Here is a 15,591-nt window from a genome sequence, read left to right as displayed (position 1 = left end):
CAGCGATACACTGATAAAGGGCACACACAAAAACACAATAAATTTTTAACATAAACATCCACCACAGCATTCATCACTGTGGTGGAAGGCACACAATTTGGCCAGTCCTCCTCCATTTTCCCCCGTGGTCGGGACCTCAACCCTCCGCAGCAGTCGCTGTGGGTGTCCAGATGGTAAGTACAAGGTACAAGTCCAGGTAAGTCCAGAGTTGGCTCATCCCCACCGGAGACCGCAGCTTTTGGTTGGTATAGGCCGGCGGCCGAAGATTTAAAGTTCCCTCCACGCCGCAGCCATAAGCACCGCAGACTGCAGGGCCGGCGGTCGAAGCTCCCCTCCAGGGGTGATGTCCATACCGGACCCGCGGTAGAAGTTGGCCGCGGGCCGGCGGTGGAAGCTTCTTCTTCCCCCCGGGTCCCCCACGAGGGATCCCGGGCTGTAGACGCTGCGCCAGCTGGAGCTGTGCAGACATGCAGAAATGAAATGATTACAAGAATTATGTAAATGCTAAACACCACTATACTAATTATTTGCCACTGATGGCAGGGCTTTTAGAAAAAAGCAGATTGTTCTAAGTTTAGATTTCAAAACCTTGCAATAATCCTTTGCAAACATGAGTGCATCAATAGACAATAGGTGCAGGAGTAGGCCATTCTGCCCTTCGAGCCAGCACTGACATTCAATGTGATCATGGCTCCGCGATAGGCCTCAGCACAGACGGACACGGAGACGGGGGATACTGCAGGAAAGGTCGCATCCCTCCCCCCCAAAGGAAGAGTCAACAAACATGTTACACCCAACCCCCCACACATACACAACTAAATAAACCAAAATAAACTGTAAAATCGGGACAAGAGAAAACAAAAAACAGAAAAGACAAACGGACTGCAGGCGAGCCGCAGCTGCAAGGCAGCGCCGCCACTTCCGGAGTGTCCAATCCTTAATAATTTTATGTGTTTCTATAAGATCTCCTCTCATCCTAAATTCCAGTGAATACAAGCCCAGTTGTTCCATTGTTTCATCATACGACAGTCCCACCAGGGCCGGCCTTAAGCCGATTGGACCAATTTCCCCCAATTGGGCCCCTCTCAGTGCCCGGCTTGGCACTGCAGATACTGGTTTATACCAAAGATAGACACGAACAACTGGAGTAACTCAGTGGGTCAGGCAGCATCTCTGGAGAAAGTGAACATGACGTTTCGTGTCGGCGCTGACGACGTAGTGCGGAGCAAAGATACGGGATGTGGGGTGACAAAGGGTTAGAGCGAATGACGGGCCCCGCACATCAGTGCCCAACTATAGGATCTTTGGCAGCGACAGCGATAATGGCTCCTCCTCCTCCAGCACTCGCCCGCCCTGATTGCGGCTGCTGCTTGCCAATACACTAACAGCGATACCGCTTTCAAAACAAACCCTCCCATATGCCGAGGCCAGGAGGAGGGAGAGAGGGGGAGGCCCCCTTTCGCCGTCTGAGGCACCTGCACTGCTCGGCCCCGCACCTTGCTGTTGGCTGGTGGAGGAGGGGAGGCGGTGGCGAGGAGATCCCAACGGCCTCCCCCTTTGGCAGCAGCACTTGGCGGTGGACAGAGACGGCCAAGGCAGCGGGGCGATGAAACTGTCCCTGTCTGATGAGCGCTGACCTCTCCCTCTCTCCACCCTCTCTCCCCCCTCTCTCTCCTCCCCCCCCCTCTCTCCCCTCATCGCTACCCCAATATTGGGACCCCTCCTCTACACTGATCCCCATTCTCGCCTCTATTCAGTCCTCACTGACATCCCCTGTGCTCCGCACCCCATCTACCCCCCCCCATCTATTCATCCTGCACTGATCCCCCTTTCCACCTCACATTGGTTCTCCTGCCACCCCCCCCCCCAATTCATCCTACACTGGTCCCCCAATTCATCCTGTACTCACCCCCTTTCCCATCCATCCTGCACTGCCTCCCCTCATTCATCCTGTACTGATCCCCTCATTCACCTATACTGATCCCCCCCCCCCCCCCCCCCCCCCCCCCCCCCCCCCCAATCCATCCTATACTGATTCCCTCATTCATCCTGTACTGATCCCTCCATTCATCTTTTACTGTTCGGCTCATTCATCCTGTAGCCATCCCACCATTCATCCTGCACAGGCCCTCTGATCCACACTGCACTGACCCCCCCCCCCCCCCCCCATCTATCCTGTAACGATACCCCATTCAACCTGTAACGATTCCTCCATTCATCCTGTATTGAACCTCCATTAATCCTGTACTGATCCCCCACATTGATCCTGTACTGATGCCCCCTGTCAATCCCGTACTGATCCATCCCCTGCGCTCTCCCCTCACAATTTTACCTACTACAATCAACACGCACTAATTCCCCTGCCTCAATCAATCCAATCCACACCGATTGCCTTCTCAACCTCCCTCCCCCACCACCCACCACCGCCATCTATCCATACTGCATGATTCCCACCCCACACCCCCCCCGACCTTATTGTGCTGGAAATGTCTTCAGAGCGAAAATGGACTATGTTTGATAAACGAATGCAATCAGATGTGTTTTAAATCCCAATGTTATTATTTGTTTTAATCCATAAAGATGGATTAATTAAATTGTGAACATGTGAAAAATTAAAACCACAGTGTTCGATTGTCACTGCTACCGTTGACACGTTATTACAGAATTAATTTTAACGGCAAATCAATGCTCTTAATATGAAGTATCAGTACAGTTATTTATTGAGCAACATTCACAATTATATGGATTTATCCAGGCTTTACTTCTACAGTCGGTCATATACATCACAAATTTGGTCAGGAGATATTTGTTGAAATTTTAACGTTAATTCTGAAGTGGGAATGATGGAAACAGCTTTTATCAATAATTTAAAAAAAATCTGGTGCATACAAACTGGGTATCTTCATTGCTGTTCACAACACATAAATATAATCTGAATGCCCTGTAATGTGGCATTTTGACACCTTTAAACATATTACCAAAAGAACATTTGCTGCAGTTATGTCCTTTGGCCATCTCTTGTCAGTTAATGTAATGTTTAACCTGTCAGATGGGTATAGTCGGTTTTAACAGCTATTATCATAAAATGCCTTTAGAAATTTCCTTGCAACCTGTATATTTTGTTGTGGATAAATTATGTGGGAAGCAAGTGTGTTTCTGTACCAATAGCAATAACGACCCATGCTATGGCCATGTCATGATCATTTTCGGTCCGTCACAGAAAACATGCTTGCATCAATCTGTAGTGTGCATGGTTAAGCATATATGTTACCATGGTCCAGGATTTATTGACACAGGTTGATCATACACTGAATAATCTAACCACATGTATGACTCTAACCCATGCCACATCAGCAAGTCCTTGAGAACATTCAGGGAAAGACAATAAACTGCAAATAGAAGTGTAAGGCAGTGACCATTTCTCACAGGAGAGTCTAACCACCTGGCCTTTATATTCAATGGTGTTGCCATCAATCAGTTTCCACCAAATAAATATGACAATAAAACTTGACCACTTGAAATCAACTTGCTTATCTCCAAACAATAGATGCAGTGATGCACCGATTTACAATTGTTTGTTCCAGAAAATAAGTGTTGCGTTGCAAGTTTAGAAATTAAAAATCACCCCATTTAATAAGGAATCCAAATATTACAGCAGATCTGCCAGATGTGCAAATCTTCAGGTCATTCCTTGAACATGATGAATTGTCTACTTGAGATGACACATCATCTGTTTTGGCACCTCATTAGTATTTTTCTTACTGCTAAAGAGGGCATGGGGAAACAGGGTGCTGGTAACTGTTGAAAACTATCCATTTGCAAGTAGCTCTATGAGACGAGTTTGTGGCTTATGTTTAAAATAATAAAATCAGAAAATCATTTCCTTGTGTTTTTATATTTTGGAGGTAAGATTTGATAATAGAGCCTGGATAGAGTGGAGAGAATTTCAAATTAAAATGTCCATCTTTTTAGTATGCCTTTGTGATTACGTCAAAAGACTTTAAAATAGATTGCATTTCATTCCCCTACAGTGATCAGTATCTCATTTAGTTGCGATTCAGTAATTACATCCACTCACAAAATACAAACGTCATTTCAGATTAAAAGAGTACTGTTATTCCTGACCCCTCACAAAAACATAAAAGACGTGGCCATTACTATCATATGGGAGTCAGAAAAAAGTTTGATTTCTGCATCTGGAATTTTTTTTAGTTTAGAGATTCAGTGTGGAAACAGGCCCTTTGGTCCACCAAGTTTGCGCCGACCCACAATCACCCATACACTAACTCTATCCTATACATTAGAGACAATTTACAGAAGCCAATTAACCTGCACATCTGCACGTCTTTGGAATGTGGGAGAAAATCAGAGTGCCTGGAGGAAACCTACACAGTCACAGGGAAAACATGCAAACTCCGCACAGGCAGCATTCATAGTCAGGATCGAAACTCACTCACTGGTGCGGTAAGGTACCAACTCTATCACTGCACCACTGTGCTGCTAAAATGTTCGTTTATTTTTTTGAAGACAGTCTTGAGAAACGCAAAACACATCCTCGCCTGCCCTTCACACTTTCGCCATCCTCTGAACTAAATGCCTAACATCCAACACACAGTAGATCAATCTCCCTCACAGAAAGGCATGCCATTTTACATTTTTCCCACACAATAATTCTTGATTATTCCTTTGAAGGATGATCTGTATCCACAGTCTCTAGGTACGGTCCACTTTAACTGCATGGCCAACTCTCTTACTATGCCTATCCCATGGCTATTCTCGTCCTTCATAGATTCAGATGTGCAACAGCACCTGTCAGTTCGTACATTCCTGCCCCTTGAAATGTCTTAAACTTTGGAATTTCACTCATTTGAAGTTGAAAAGGACTCCATCCATCTCCAAAATCATGTCATGGAACCAGGCTTGGTATATTTGAATCCCAATTAATGTCCATCCCCTTTGTCAGCCTGTTCATCTGGTTATGGAGGAAAAGGTGATGCACTGAGCAGACTGGAATTTTATCTATGAGTATCAAGAGCAAAGGTCATTACTATATTCCAATATCTGGTGTCAGTGAGCAAATTATCTGATGATTTCCTGAGAGTAATTAATCATTTTATCTTAAAGCTTGATGCACTATTGTACATGATTAGACTATGAGTATTTCTTTGGGGTTAGAAATTATTCAAAGCATGACAACACTCTGCCTGCACCAATCTAATACAAACTCTCTAATGCACTGCGTTGTCTTATTGTATTGCTGTGCTGTGTAGTTCAACCTTACAGACAGGACTTGCTTCAGATTCAAGCCCAGCTAGATTTCCTGTTTTGTATACGCAAATTTATTATGCCTTCACATGTCATATTGCACAGATACAGGTTCTTTTGCCCAAATAGTCCACACTGATCTTTTTCCAATATTGAATATTGGTAGCTTACTGCATGTGAAAAAAATATCCAATCTTTTAGATAAAATGTGGTCATGTCGTACATTAAATCGATGGCTTTGCAAGATAATTTCTAACCCCGTCTCAAATATAATTTATTATTCAGGTATGGTTAAGGCAGATTAATTTAGCAAACTGATCAGACAAACTTTACTGAATACTGCCCATTATACATCAACACTTTTCAGTTTTACATGCTAGTTTTCCCTTTCACAACCATGAATATGACCAGGAAGACATCTTGCACAGGGCTTATTGTGGGATTCTGGTATTGTCATGCTTATGCTAATTCAGATAAAATTAGTTCAATCCTATCTTGTTATTTGAGAATTTGAATGTGTTTAACTGAAGAGCTGTTATCCGTTAATGGTGACCTTTAAGCTTATGGCTGTAGTAAAAATCAAAACTGCTTCACCAAAGCTTATTAGGGAAAAAAACATGCTGTCCTTACCTGTCTGCCTTACAAGTGATTCGAGTCTCATTGCAATAGTGTCGATTTTTAACTGCCTTCTCCAGTGGTTTAGCCGGCCACTTAATTATACAAAACTACTACTGCAGCTCAAGAAGGCCCGTAGCTTCTCAGAGGGCTAGGGATTAGTAATTAATGCCAGCATGCCTAAATGAATAATAGAAAAGGGTGCTAGGTCTTTTTAATTAGTAAAGCATAGACCAAGGACGTTTGATTAATGTCTTTGAAATAACAAAGATTTAGACTTGAATCAGTGTCCATAGTCTGAATTAAGCAAGCAAGGCAGAACAGAGGCACAAATTGAACTCCTGTAAGGCAGACTTGTTAAGTCATTCCCCTGACAATCTCTGTCCCGCCCACTCCCCTGACATCAGTCTGAAAAAGGGTCTCGACCCAAAACATCACCCATTCCTTCTCTGCAGAGATGCTGCCTGTCCCGCTGAGTTACTCCAGTATTTTGTGTCTACATTCGATTTAAACCAGCATCTGCAGTTCTTTCCTACACAGCTCACTTAACCTATACTAACATGTATACTCTACCATTTAGCTGGGTTTTTCCCCCAAAATTGACCCTTTTTTTCTTGCTTTGTTCCTACTAGAAGTTAATTTCACCTATGGGTAGATATTTCTCTCTGGAATGATTCTGTTTAGTAGCTGTGCAACAGTAGCATAAGCAGGATCATGGAGTCGGCTAATCTCATTTTGTTCTTGTTTCTGTTTAACCCCAAATGACCAAATAAGAAATAAACTGGGACTGATACTCATAGAACTTGGAAATACTACCATGCATACAAATGGACAGAATGTTGATGATCATGAGGACAACATTTGAAAGTCAGGTTGTTAGTTGACTTTCTAATTTTTGTAGTTACTTATAACAAGATTTTGGCATCATTGAGAATATCACATCTATTGTCTATCCTTAACTGCCCCTGAACAGATGAGATACTTAAGAGTCAACACATTTCTTAATAAACTGGGGTTTAAAGTTGAAGTTAATAGATTGGAAGATAAAATCAAATAGTGGAACTACACAGCAGTTCCATCAGGCTAATTACTTAATCACAAGGCCATAATGCAGATATGGATGAGGACCTCCAGTCAGCCAATTCTAGTATTTGATTTTTTTTTTTTCTGATTATTCTGCCAATCTAGACTGCTTGGATCATACCTTAATCGTGAAGTGCAACTATTAAAATGTTTCTTATAGAACATTTGAAACATCAAAGGTAGACTAAAATGCTGCAGAAATTCAGCGGGTGAGGCAGCATCAATGGAACAAAGGAATAGGCGACGTTTCGGGTCGAGACCCTTCTTCAAACTGATGTGGAGTGGAGGGGAGGGGGGGGGGGGGGGGGGGGGGGGAGTGGTGCAGGAAAAAGAAAGGAAACATCAAAATCTGTACTTCACAAACTTTCTACATGCTGACAAGTATTTAAATTTCAAGTTTCACCAACTAACTACACAGCTGGAATTAGTTCAACGGTGCTAAGGCTGTCGTTGCAAACCTTGCAGTTTTTTTCATTATTAGGTTTTGCAGATCTTTTTTTATTGGCAACCACATTAAAATCTGAAATGTGTCACAGCCTTTCCAATGTATTTCCTGATAATGGCATTTGTGCATTAAAATCATTTTGAAAGATTGAAAAAATTAACTGACAGCTGTTTACTTGGGCATGTGCTGTTGTTTATCTATTTTCTTAAGAGCTGATAATTTTTAGATGAGTTATTATGATATATCATACTGATGCATATAAAAGTGAAATTACTGTGATAATTATTTTACACATTGGTTAAGATCATCAGTGCAAATTAAGTAGTATGATTCAAAATATTTTCAGAGACACAAAATGGTAAAATTAATCAACCATTTTCCAAATGCCAGCTCAATTTTTTCTTCAATTGCCTTTTATTTTGCAATGAAACTACAGTTAATAAAGATTCAACTACTTTTTTGAAATTATTGGTGGTACTTTGAAGGACATTTATAAATAATGAATATGGGGGAAACATAAGCATATCAGGTGAAAACCTAAACATTTTATAGTACTCCTTACTGGCACCCTGGATGCTTGCAGCAATATGCCCTTCATCATACCACTACAAACGTTAATTTCCAATCAAATGGATGTTCAATGTCTTGTGGTTGATAATATGCTTCCTGGAGAGGAGGATTGGGACTGGTCTGTATAGAAAATGACAACCATTTTATAGGGCTTCAGCAAATTAGAGCAAGATCAGGCAGACTGAGGAGAAACAATGGTTGACTCGAGGATTAAAAGAAACAGACAGGATAAGAGGCACGAAGCAAAGAGTATTAAAATTAGTTTAGTTTAGAGATACAACGTGGAAATATACCTTTCAGCCCATCGAGTCCATGCCAACCAGCAATCACCCATACTCAAGTTTTATCTTACACACTAGGAACAATTTGCAGAAGCCAATTAACTATATCTTTAGAACCAGGGAGGAAACCAGAGCATCCGGAGAAAACCCACGTGGACACAGCAAGAATGTACAAAATCCAAACAGGCTGCACTGTAGTCAGGATCAGGGTCTGGCACTGTAAGGAAGCAACTCTACTGCTGTGCTACTGTGTTGTCCCAGTTGGAATAACAAGACTCTCTCAGGTTGGCAGGCAATGGCAAGACAGGTACCACATATCGGTGATTGGAGCCCATCTAGTCACAATCAATATCAATGATTTGGCTGAGGGGACTAAATGGTGCATTTTCAAGTGTTGAAAGTACAAAACCAGATGGGATTGTCAGAAGGAAGGTAGATATAAAGAGGTCTTAAGTGGATACAGGGCCCAAAGATGCATTTGAAGTATAGTTTGCAAAAATATGGTCCTCTTTTGAACACAAAAAGGAAATGCAGGTTTTTTTAAATGGTGATGGATTGTAAAATGTTAGTGTTCAAAGGACTCTGAATGTCACTGAAAGCTAACATAAAGATGCAGAAAACAATTAGGCAGGATAATGAAATATTGGCATATTGCAGCAGTAGTTGAGTATCAGAATAAAGATGTCTCACTATGATTTTGTAAGATGTTAGTCTTACCTAAGACACACCTAAGATACTGTTGTTTGTGCCTCCTATACACTGATGTTACCTCAACACTGATGCATTTGCCACAGAGGGAGTTCAGCAAAGGCTGGTTCTTAGGATTGTCATGTCAGGTGAGATTGAATAGATTTGGCCTGTATTTTTAGAGATGTTCAACAGCACAGACACATGTGGGATATTTTCCCTTGGCTGAGATCAGTGGAACCAGATGTCAATATTCCGAATGAGGGATAGGCATTATATAAAGGGTAGAGTGGGGAATCATCAGAATGCCCTATCCTGCAAGCTTGTGGAGCTTCAGTAATCCAGTTCACTCAAAACATGCTTGTCATTTTCTGGGCATGAAGGGAATAAAGGGATAATAGACAATAGGTGCAGGAATAGATCCTTTGAGCCAGCACCGCCATTCACTGTGATCATGGCTGATCAGGTGATATAGGAAATGCAGGAAAATGGCATTGAGATCAAAGATCATCCAATATCGATGAATGGCAGAAAAGGTGGCAGAAAAGGTGCAAAGAGCGCCCGGCTTCAATTGTGACCTCGGCTGCTGTCTGTCCAGTGTTTGCATGTTGTCCCCGTGACCACGTGGGCTTTCTCTGGGTGCTTCCGTTTCCTCCCACACTACACAGATGTACAGGTTTGTAGGTTAATTGGCTTTGGTAAAATTGTCCCTAGTGTGCAGGATAGTGTTAATGTATGGGGTGATCGCTGGTCGGCGTGGACTTGGTGGGCCAAAGGGCATGTTTCTGTGATGTATGCCTAAAGTCTAAAGGGAAAGGCTGTCTTTAGCCAAGTTTTAGGTAATTATGGAGTTTATCTTGGTGGAATTTCATCCTGTGTAGCCTATTGTGAAACGACTCATTACTCATAAATGCCTGATAATAGTTGCTAATGGAAGAGCCTAGTCTAATTTCTCCCAATAGAGAACCATATGTGACCTGAAACAAGCCTTTATTACATTTCAACAGATAAAATAAATAAAAGCTACAGGCACACGTTTCTAGGTCATACACCCAGTATGAGCATACAGTGGTATTTCATCCAAATTTTTTAGCAGCATATCCTAACCCTTTATGCACAGAAAGGACCAGTACATAAAAGGGATTCTCTTGCAAGTTCATGACAACTCAGCTATTTTGTGAGGGCAAGATTCTGGAATTCCTGTATAATGTCAGAATGGAATCATTCATTTAATTTTGTTTATTAGGTTATTGTCATATAATCCAGGGTGCAATGAAATTTCTTGTTCGCAGAGAAAATTGTATCTACACAATAATGATAAATAGAACAATAAATACATGATGATTGGAAAATAGCAGAATAATACAAGAGTGTAGTGAAAGAAAATTAAAGTACAATAACAGAATAACTGTAAGATAAGGGTGTTTGTCATGGGTCTAATGGATGAGGGGGAGTGAAGATGAGGAAGGACACATCATGAGAACAAATAAAGTAACAAGGCCTTTGAAAATTCTTTATAATATGTAATCTGTACTGTTTTGGGGCACCTCACCGCAGTTATTATATCTCCTTTAATGTTTAAGTAAAACATTGACAAATCACTAATGTACTTAGGAAACTGGAAATATAAATAAATTGCAATCTTTTCCTTTGTAGTGATGTCTCCCTTTGCAGATGAAATGTTGATTTAACTGCTTCTGATGATTTATTTTGCATTTTAATTATTTTTTGGGGGATCTGGGCACTACTGGCAAAGCCAGCATTCACAGTCCTTAAGCTGGTAGTGAATAGTGGCTTGAATTGCCACAGTCCTTCTGATGGCACTCCCTTATTGTTGTTGGGAAGAAAGTCCAGGATTTTGATTCTGGATAAAATTTGCTGTTTGAATTTTCATTCATAAGACGATATTGTTAATCAATGAATTGCAATAAAGTATTTCTGTGCTAATAAATTCATCAGCCTTATATGTTTTGTAAAAAGTAACAATAAGTGAAAAGGATTAGGGTTTCCTGGATTAGCCTTTTTTTCTGGAATGGCTATGGAAAGAGTAAATATTCACAGACAGCATTAGTTTTTGTGGATTAATAAAGTGGAACTTCTTTATTCCTTTACATAGTTTTTCTTTGCAAGCAACTTAAAACAATTAAAATGCGCTCATCAACCCTGGAGAGTTATGAAAGGGGCTGAATGTCATAATTAATAATAGCTGTACACAGTAATCAGTTTGATGGACAGGGCTTAAAAATATGAGCTTTGAAGCATTCTGTTGAATTCTTGTTCAGCAGCAAAGTGTGAGTTAATAAACATTTAGAAAATAATGCTGCCGTGTTGCTCAACTGTCATCATCACAAGGACACCAAACCTCCAGAGTTGTCTTTAAGAATTATGATAAACTGCTCATATTAAATACTGTTCATTTTGTGTACATTGGGGGCACACAAGAGTGTGTGGATAGATTGGCCTGATGACATATCCTTCAGTTTTATCTCATGGGTCATCTATATTTTCTGTCGAGAGGGAAATTATTGTTAATTAAGTATATTAATTTCCTTTTCACCATGCTAGCTGACATCAACGGGTTTGTCAGGTAATTCATGTATTGTGATTTGGCTGTACAGCCATATGTAAAGAATTAAATCTGAACCACTAAGGGACACTCTTCTGAGCTTAGATATAATAGGGCTGAAGAGGAAAATGTATTTTTGGTTTAACTGTGGGATATTTTACGAGAATGAACTGGAATGGAAGTTTTTCATTATCAACACTAATATCTCCCAAGTTAACGTTCACACAAGTAAGGTTGAATATTCTGCTTCTAATTTCAGGACCCAGTAATGATCCTTCAGACTTCAGTGTCAAAATAAATAAACCGGCCTCAGCAAATACCATTAGGGCACCAAGTCCTTTAACGTCGGTAAGTTTTTGGGGCGGCACTATTCTATGAATATGATGCTTTGTTAAAATAGAAAGTCAATTATAGCATATTGTGGAAAACATTAATTAGCTTTGGAGAATGTGGGATTGCTCAATAACGATCATGGCTTTGGGTTAGCAACCTACTTGTGCTGAATAAAAATGTGATGAATCAACTGATGGGTTTATCTCAAAACAATGATTTATGTTTATCTTAGAAGTTCTACTTTGTGAGTAAAATATTTAGTTAGTTAGAGATGCAGCATGGAAACAGGTTCTTTGGCCCAACAAGCTCACGCTGACTATCGATAACCTGCACACATGCTCCCTGTTATTTTACTTTCTCAAACACTCCCTACACACTTGGGCCAATTTACAAAGGCCAATTTACCTACGAACCTATACATCTTTGGGATGTGGGAGGAAACTGGAGCAACCAGAGAAACACACGTGGTCAAGGGGAGAATTTACAAACTCCGTACAGATGCACCCAAGGTCAGGATTGAATCCAGGTCTTTATCAGCGTGAAGCAGCAGCTCTACCAACTGCACAACTGTGTTATTCTGAATGACTAAATTCTGAATGACTCATTTATGAACGGCTAAAAGCTCAAGTTTGCTTAAGAAAAATGCATAGGACCATCCAGTGTCTTAACATTTCAAAAGCTGTTTTATTTTGAAATTTGTACCTTATAGAATGATCCATACAGTGAAGAGTATGATTACTTTGATGATATAACATCTGAATCCAGCTTTGGCTCAGACATCCTGAAGCAGACAGATGTACAAGTTAACTCAAATCTGAGCTCTTCCAAGGTGAGTTGGGCTCAAATATATCCAGTCGTTTTTACACTACAGAATAATATAAGATGAATAATAAAAGTTATTGAGGCGAATCGATGGATTTTGTAAAATACATGGATATTTGACCACACCCGTATTGCTATATTATCACATTTATGGTACACCATGATTTTAGTTCACTTGGATAAAGTATTTTTGGAGTAAAAAACATGTTAGCAGAAATCTCAATGGGGGAAGGAGCCTCAACCAGCTTCACTGAAGCTGGTGCTTAACCCTGAGACTAAACCCTATGACTAAAACACACCAATTTGAAGGTTGATATAAAAAAAATAGTTTGTAATGATTTTATAGAGCTGTGGTAAATACAATTGGGCATTTCAAAACGTTTCTTGCATGAGATTAGATAAAATATTGCAAGTACAAGAAATCTAAAACTTACAAATATACAGTCTGTTGGAATTGTAGTGATAACATTTGACATTGAGAAACTGTTACAATAGGATTACAGTCAGAAATGTATCTGCCATGTTGTGATCTTAAAAACGTACCTATCAGTTTCATTATTGGAGAAAACAATGTAAAAGTGAAATGTCAGCAGTGCTTCAATATGTGAAGCAAAAAAAGTACAAAATGTTTTTCCTAAAATGGTTTAGGATTCTAATTACTGTGGATTTTTGATCTCCCTTTCCTCATCACTGCCTCACCATCAAGGAATTTGCTTAGTTTAGTTTTGCTTATTGTCATGTGTACCAAGGTGCAGTGTAATAAGCTGAACTGTCTGTCAACTACTTCCTTCATTTGTAGTTGTGGTAAACTTTAAAAAATAAATTGGAATTTTAATCATTATGGAATTATCGGTTACACTTGGATTAATTAATAATTTTTGGTGTTCTGAGTTCCTTTTATACTATTTTGTGCTTTTAAGAATTTTGCATTAATATCTTGCAATTCTGGGAATTCATGCTCAGAGTAACACTTCTTCTCCATATGTTGCAGCTGAGTGGCAGTTTACTGAGTCTGTACAGTGATGCTGGTGATTTTGGAGATGTTCCAGTTCAGGGAGCTGTACAATTCAAACTACAGTATGAAGAAACAAAAAAAGAATTTCAAATCCAAATAATGCAATGTCAAGGGTTGGCTGCAGCAAACATCAGAAAGTACACCTCTGACCCGTAAGAAAACTCTTGACACTATTTTCAGAAACTGAACATCTGCAAGCATTTTCATGTACGGTTTAAAACATAAATCACAAAAAAATGTTTTTTGAAAAACAAAGGGTTTTATATATGTTTCTGCACGAGGAGAAGCGTTTGGTTTGCGCAGTGCTGCTGTGCCAAGGAGCAGGAAGCAGCAGCACATCATGCACAATATTGCAGACCCTACATGCTTCATGGAGGAAAAGCCTATTCTCAAACAACTCTACTGGGAAGCAAAGAGAATCAGGGAACCTAAAACCTAGCTTAAGGGACATCAGGATTAAAGTATCCCACACACCACTGTGGTCAGGCAAGATGGTGAGGCAGGGAGAAGAATTTGGCAGTAGGGCACCATCTCCCATCTGTCTGCAAGTTAGCCATCATTGCTCTCACTAGGTTTTTGCTCCACATGTGCCCATAGAAGCCCCCACAAGTTATTTTCATGTTTCGTGCTATTTTAACAGCATGTTCCATTTTGCAGTTCTTTATTAATTTCTAGAACATCCTTTTCCAAATTCTACTGTTCTCTCTTTTCTCTCGATACTTTAGGATGCTTTTCCTCAGACTTAACAGAGGAAAAAATAAACATTTGTTCCATGCTTGGTCCATTTTTCTGTTTGTTTCTGTTACTAACCATTGCCCATCCATTGTCTTAGACATTTATGATTTCTAATCTATCACAGAGAACCTAGTCCTCATACATTCATAATTTCTTTAAACTTTATAAACCTGATTGTTTGACTCTCTTTTTCTCTCTTCACAAAAGCCAGCTGCTCTGAATATTTCTAGAACTGTCTGTTTTTATTTCATACAAAATTATTATTTTTTTTAATATAAAAGCAAGGAACTACAGATGCTAGTTTACAAAGTAGGCATAGCTTGAGGAGATTTTGCAAAGGAGCACTTCAAAGCGTATAAACAAGAAATCCTATATATGTTCTCCAAGGGCTGCCACTCCCATTGACTTACTCCAGCCCTTTGTGCCTGTTTTGTAAACTTGCATCTGCAGTTCCTATTTCTACATTTTGGCTGAAGACACAAAAATCTGGAGGAACTCAGCAGGCCTGGCAGCATCTCTGGAGAGGAATGGGTGATGTTTTCGGGTCGAGACCCTTCTTCTGACCAGACTATCTCCTCAAGATATTCCTACTTTGAAGAAGTTCTTCTTCTCTCTCCAAAGGGGATTCTATGATACCTTTTCTCACTGCTCTCCCTCTGTGTATTCCTACTGCTCTCCTGCTGAATGAACAAGGCTCCCGACCTAAAACATCACATATTCACATTCTCCATGGATGCTGCCTGAACCACTGTTACTCCTGCCCCTTGCATCTAATTTTTTTATGTTGGTTTAAAATATTCTCTGCTATTTTATTGTATGTATGTGTGTGTGTGTGTGTGGGTGTGTGAGTACCAGAGGGAAGAGTAAATTGGATTAAATTAACTCTCTTGACAAATACTTAAGGAGATGTATGACATATGTCTAAAGTAGATATGCTGTGTTTATGTGGGCCAATTGAATGCTTGCTACTGCATGTTAAATGTTCAATGCATTTTTGGTTTCATTATATCTCAGGAATCGTAAAATTGTTAATAGGTGTGCATCTGTTAGATATATTAAAATAAAACTGAAGCTCCTAATTTATAGATTTCTAGCATTCACACAACAAGCAATGTGAATCTTTCCAAATAAAATCTTTCTTTTGGAACCGTATTACAAACTTCAACTGATTTAA

General features: G+C 40.0%; 1 protein-coding gene across 1 annotated transcript in view; it reads left to right on the top strand.

The window, feature by feature from the left end:
• LOC129697302 (synaptotagmin-like protein 1) overlaps positions 1–15,591 on the top strand; it is a 155,504-nt gene that overhangs the window by 117,582 nt on the left and 22,331 nt on the right. Inside the window, 3 exon segments of the mRNA XM_055635734.1 lie at positions 11,772–11,860; positions 12,555–12,674; positions 13,659–13,834. Of these exon segments, the coding sequence (XP_055491709.1) occupies positions 11,772–11,860; positions 12,555–12,674; positions 13,659–13,834 (385 nt within the window).

Source organism: Leucoraja erinacea, chromosome 5, assembly GCF_028641065.1.
Source record: "Leucoraja erinacea ecotype New England chromosome 5, Leri_hhj_1, whole genome shotgun sequence".
In the NCBI taxonomy this organism is placed as follows: domain Eukaryota; kingdom Metazoa; phylum Chordata; class Chondrichthyes; order Rajiformes; family Rajidae; genus Leucoraja; species Leucoraja erinaceus.
This window is presented reverse-complemented; position numbering and strand designations above follow the sequence as displayed.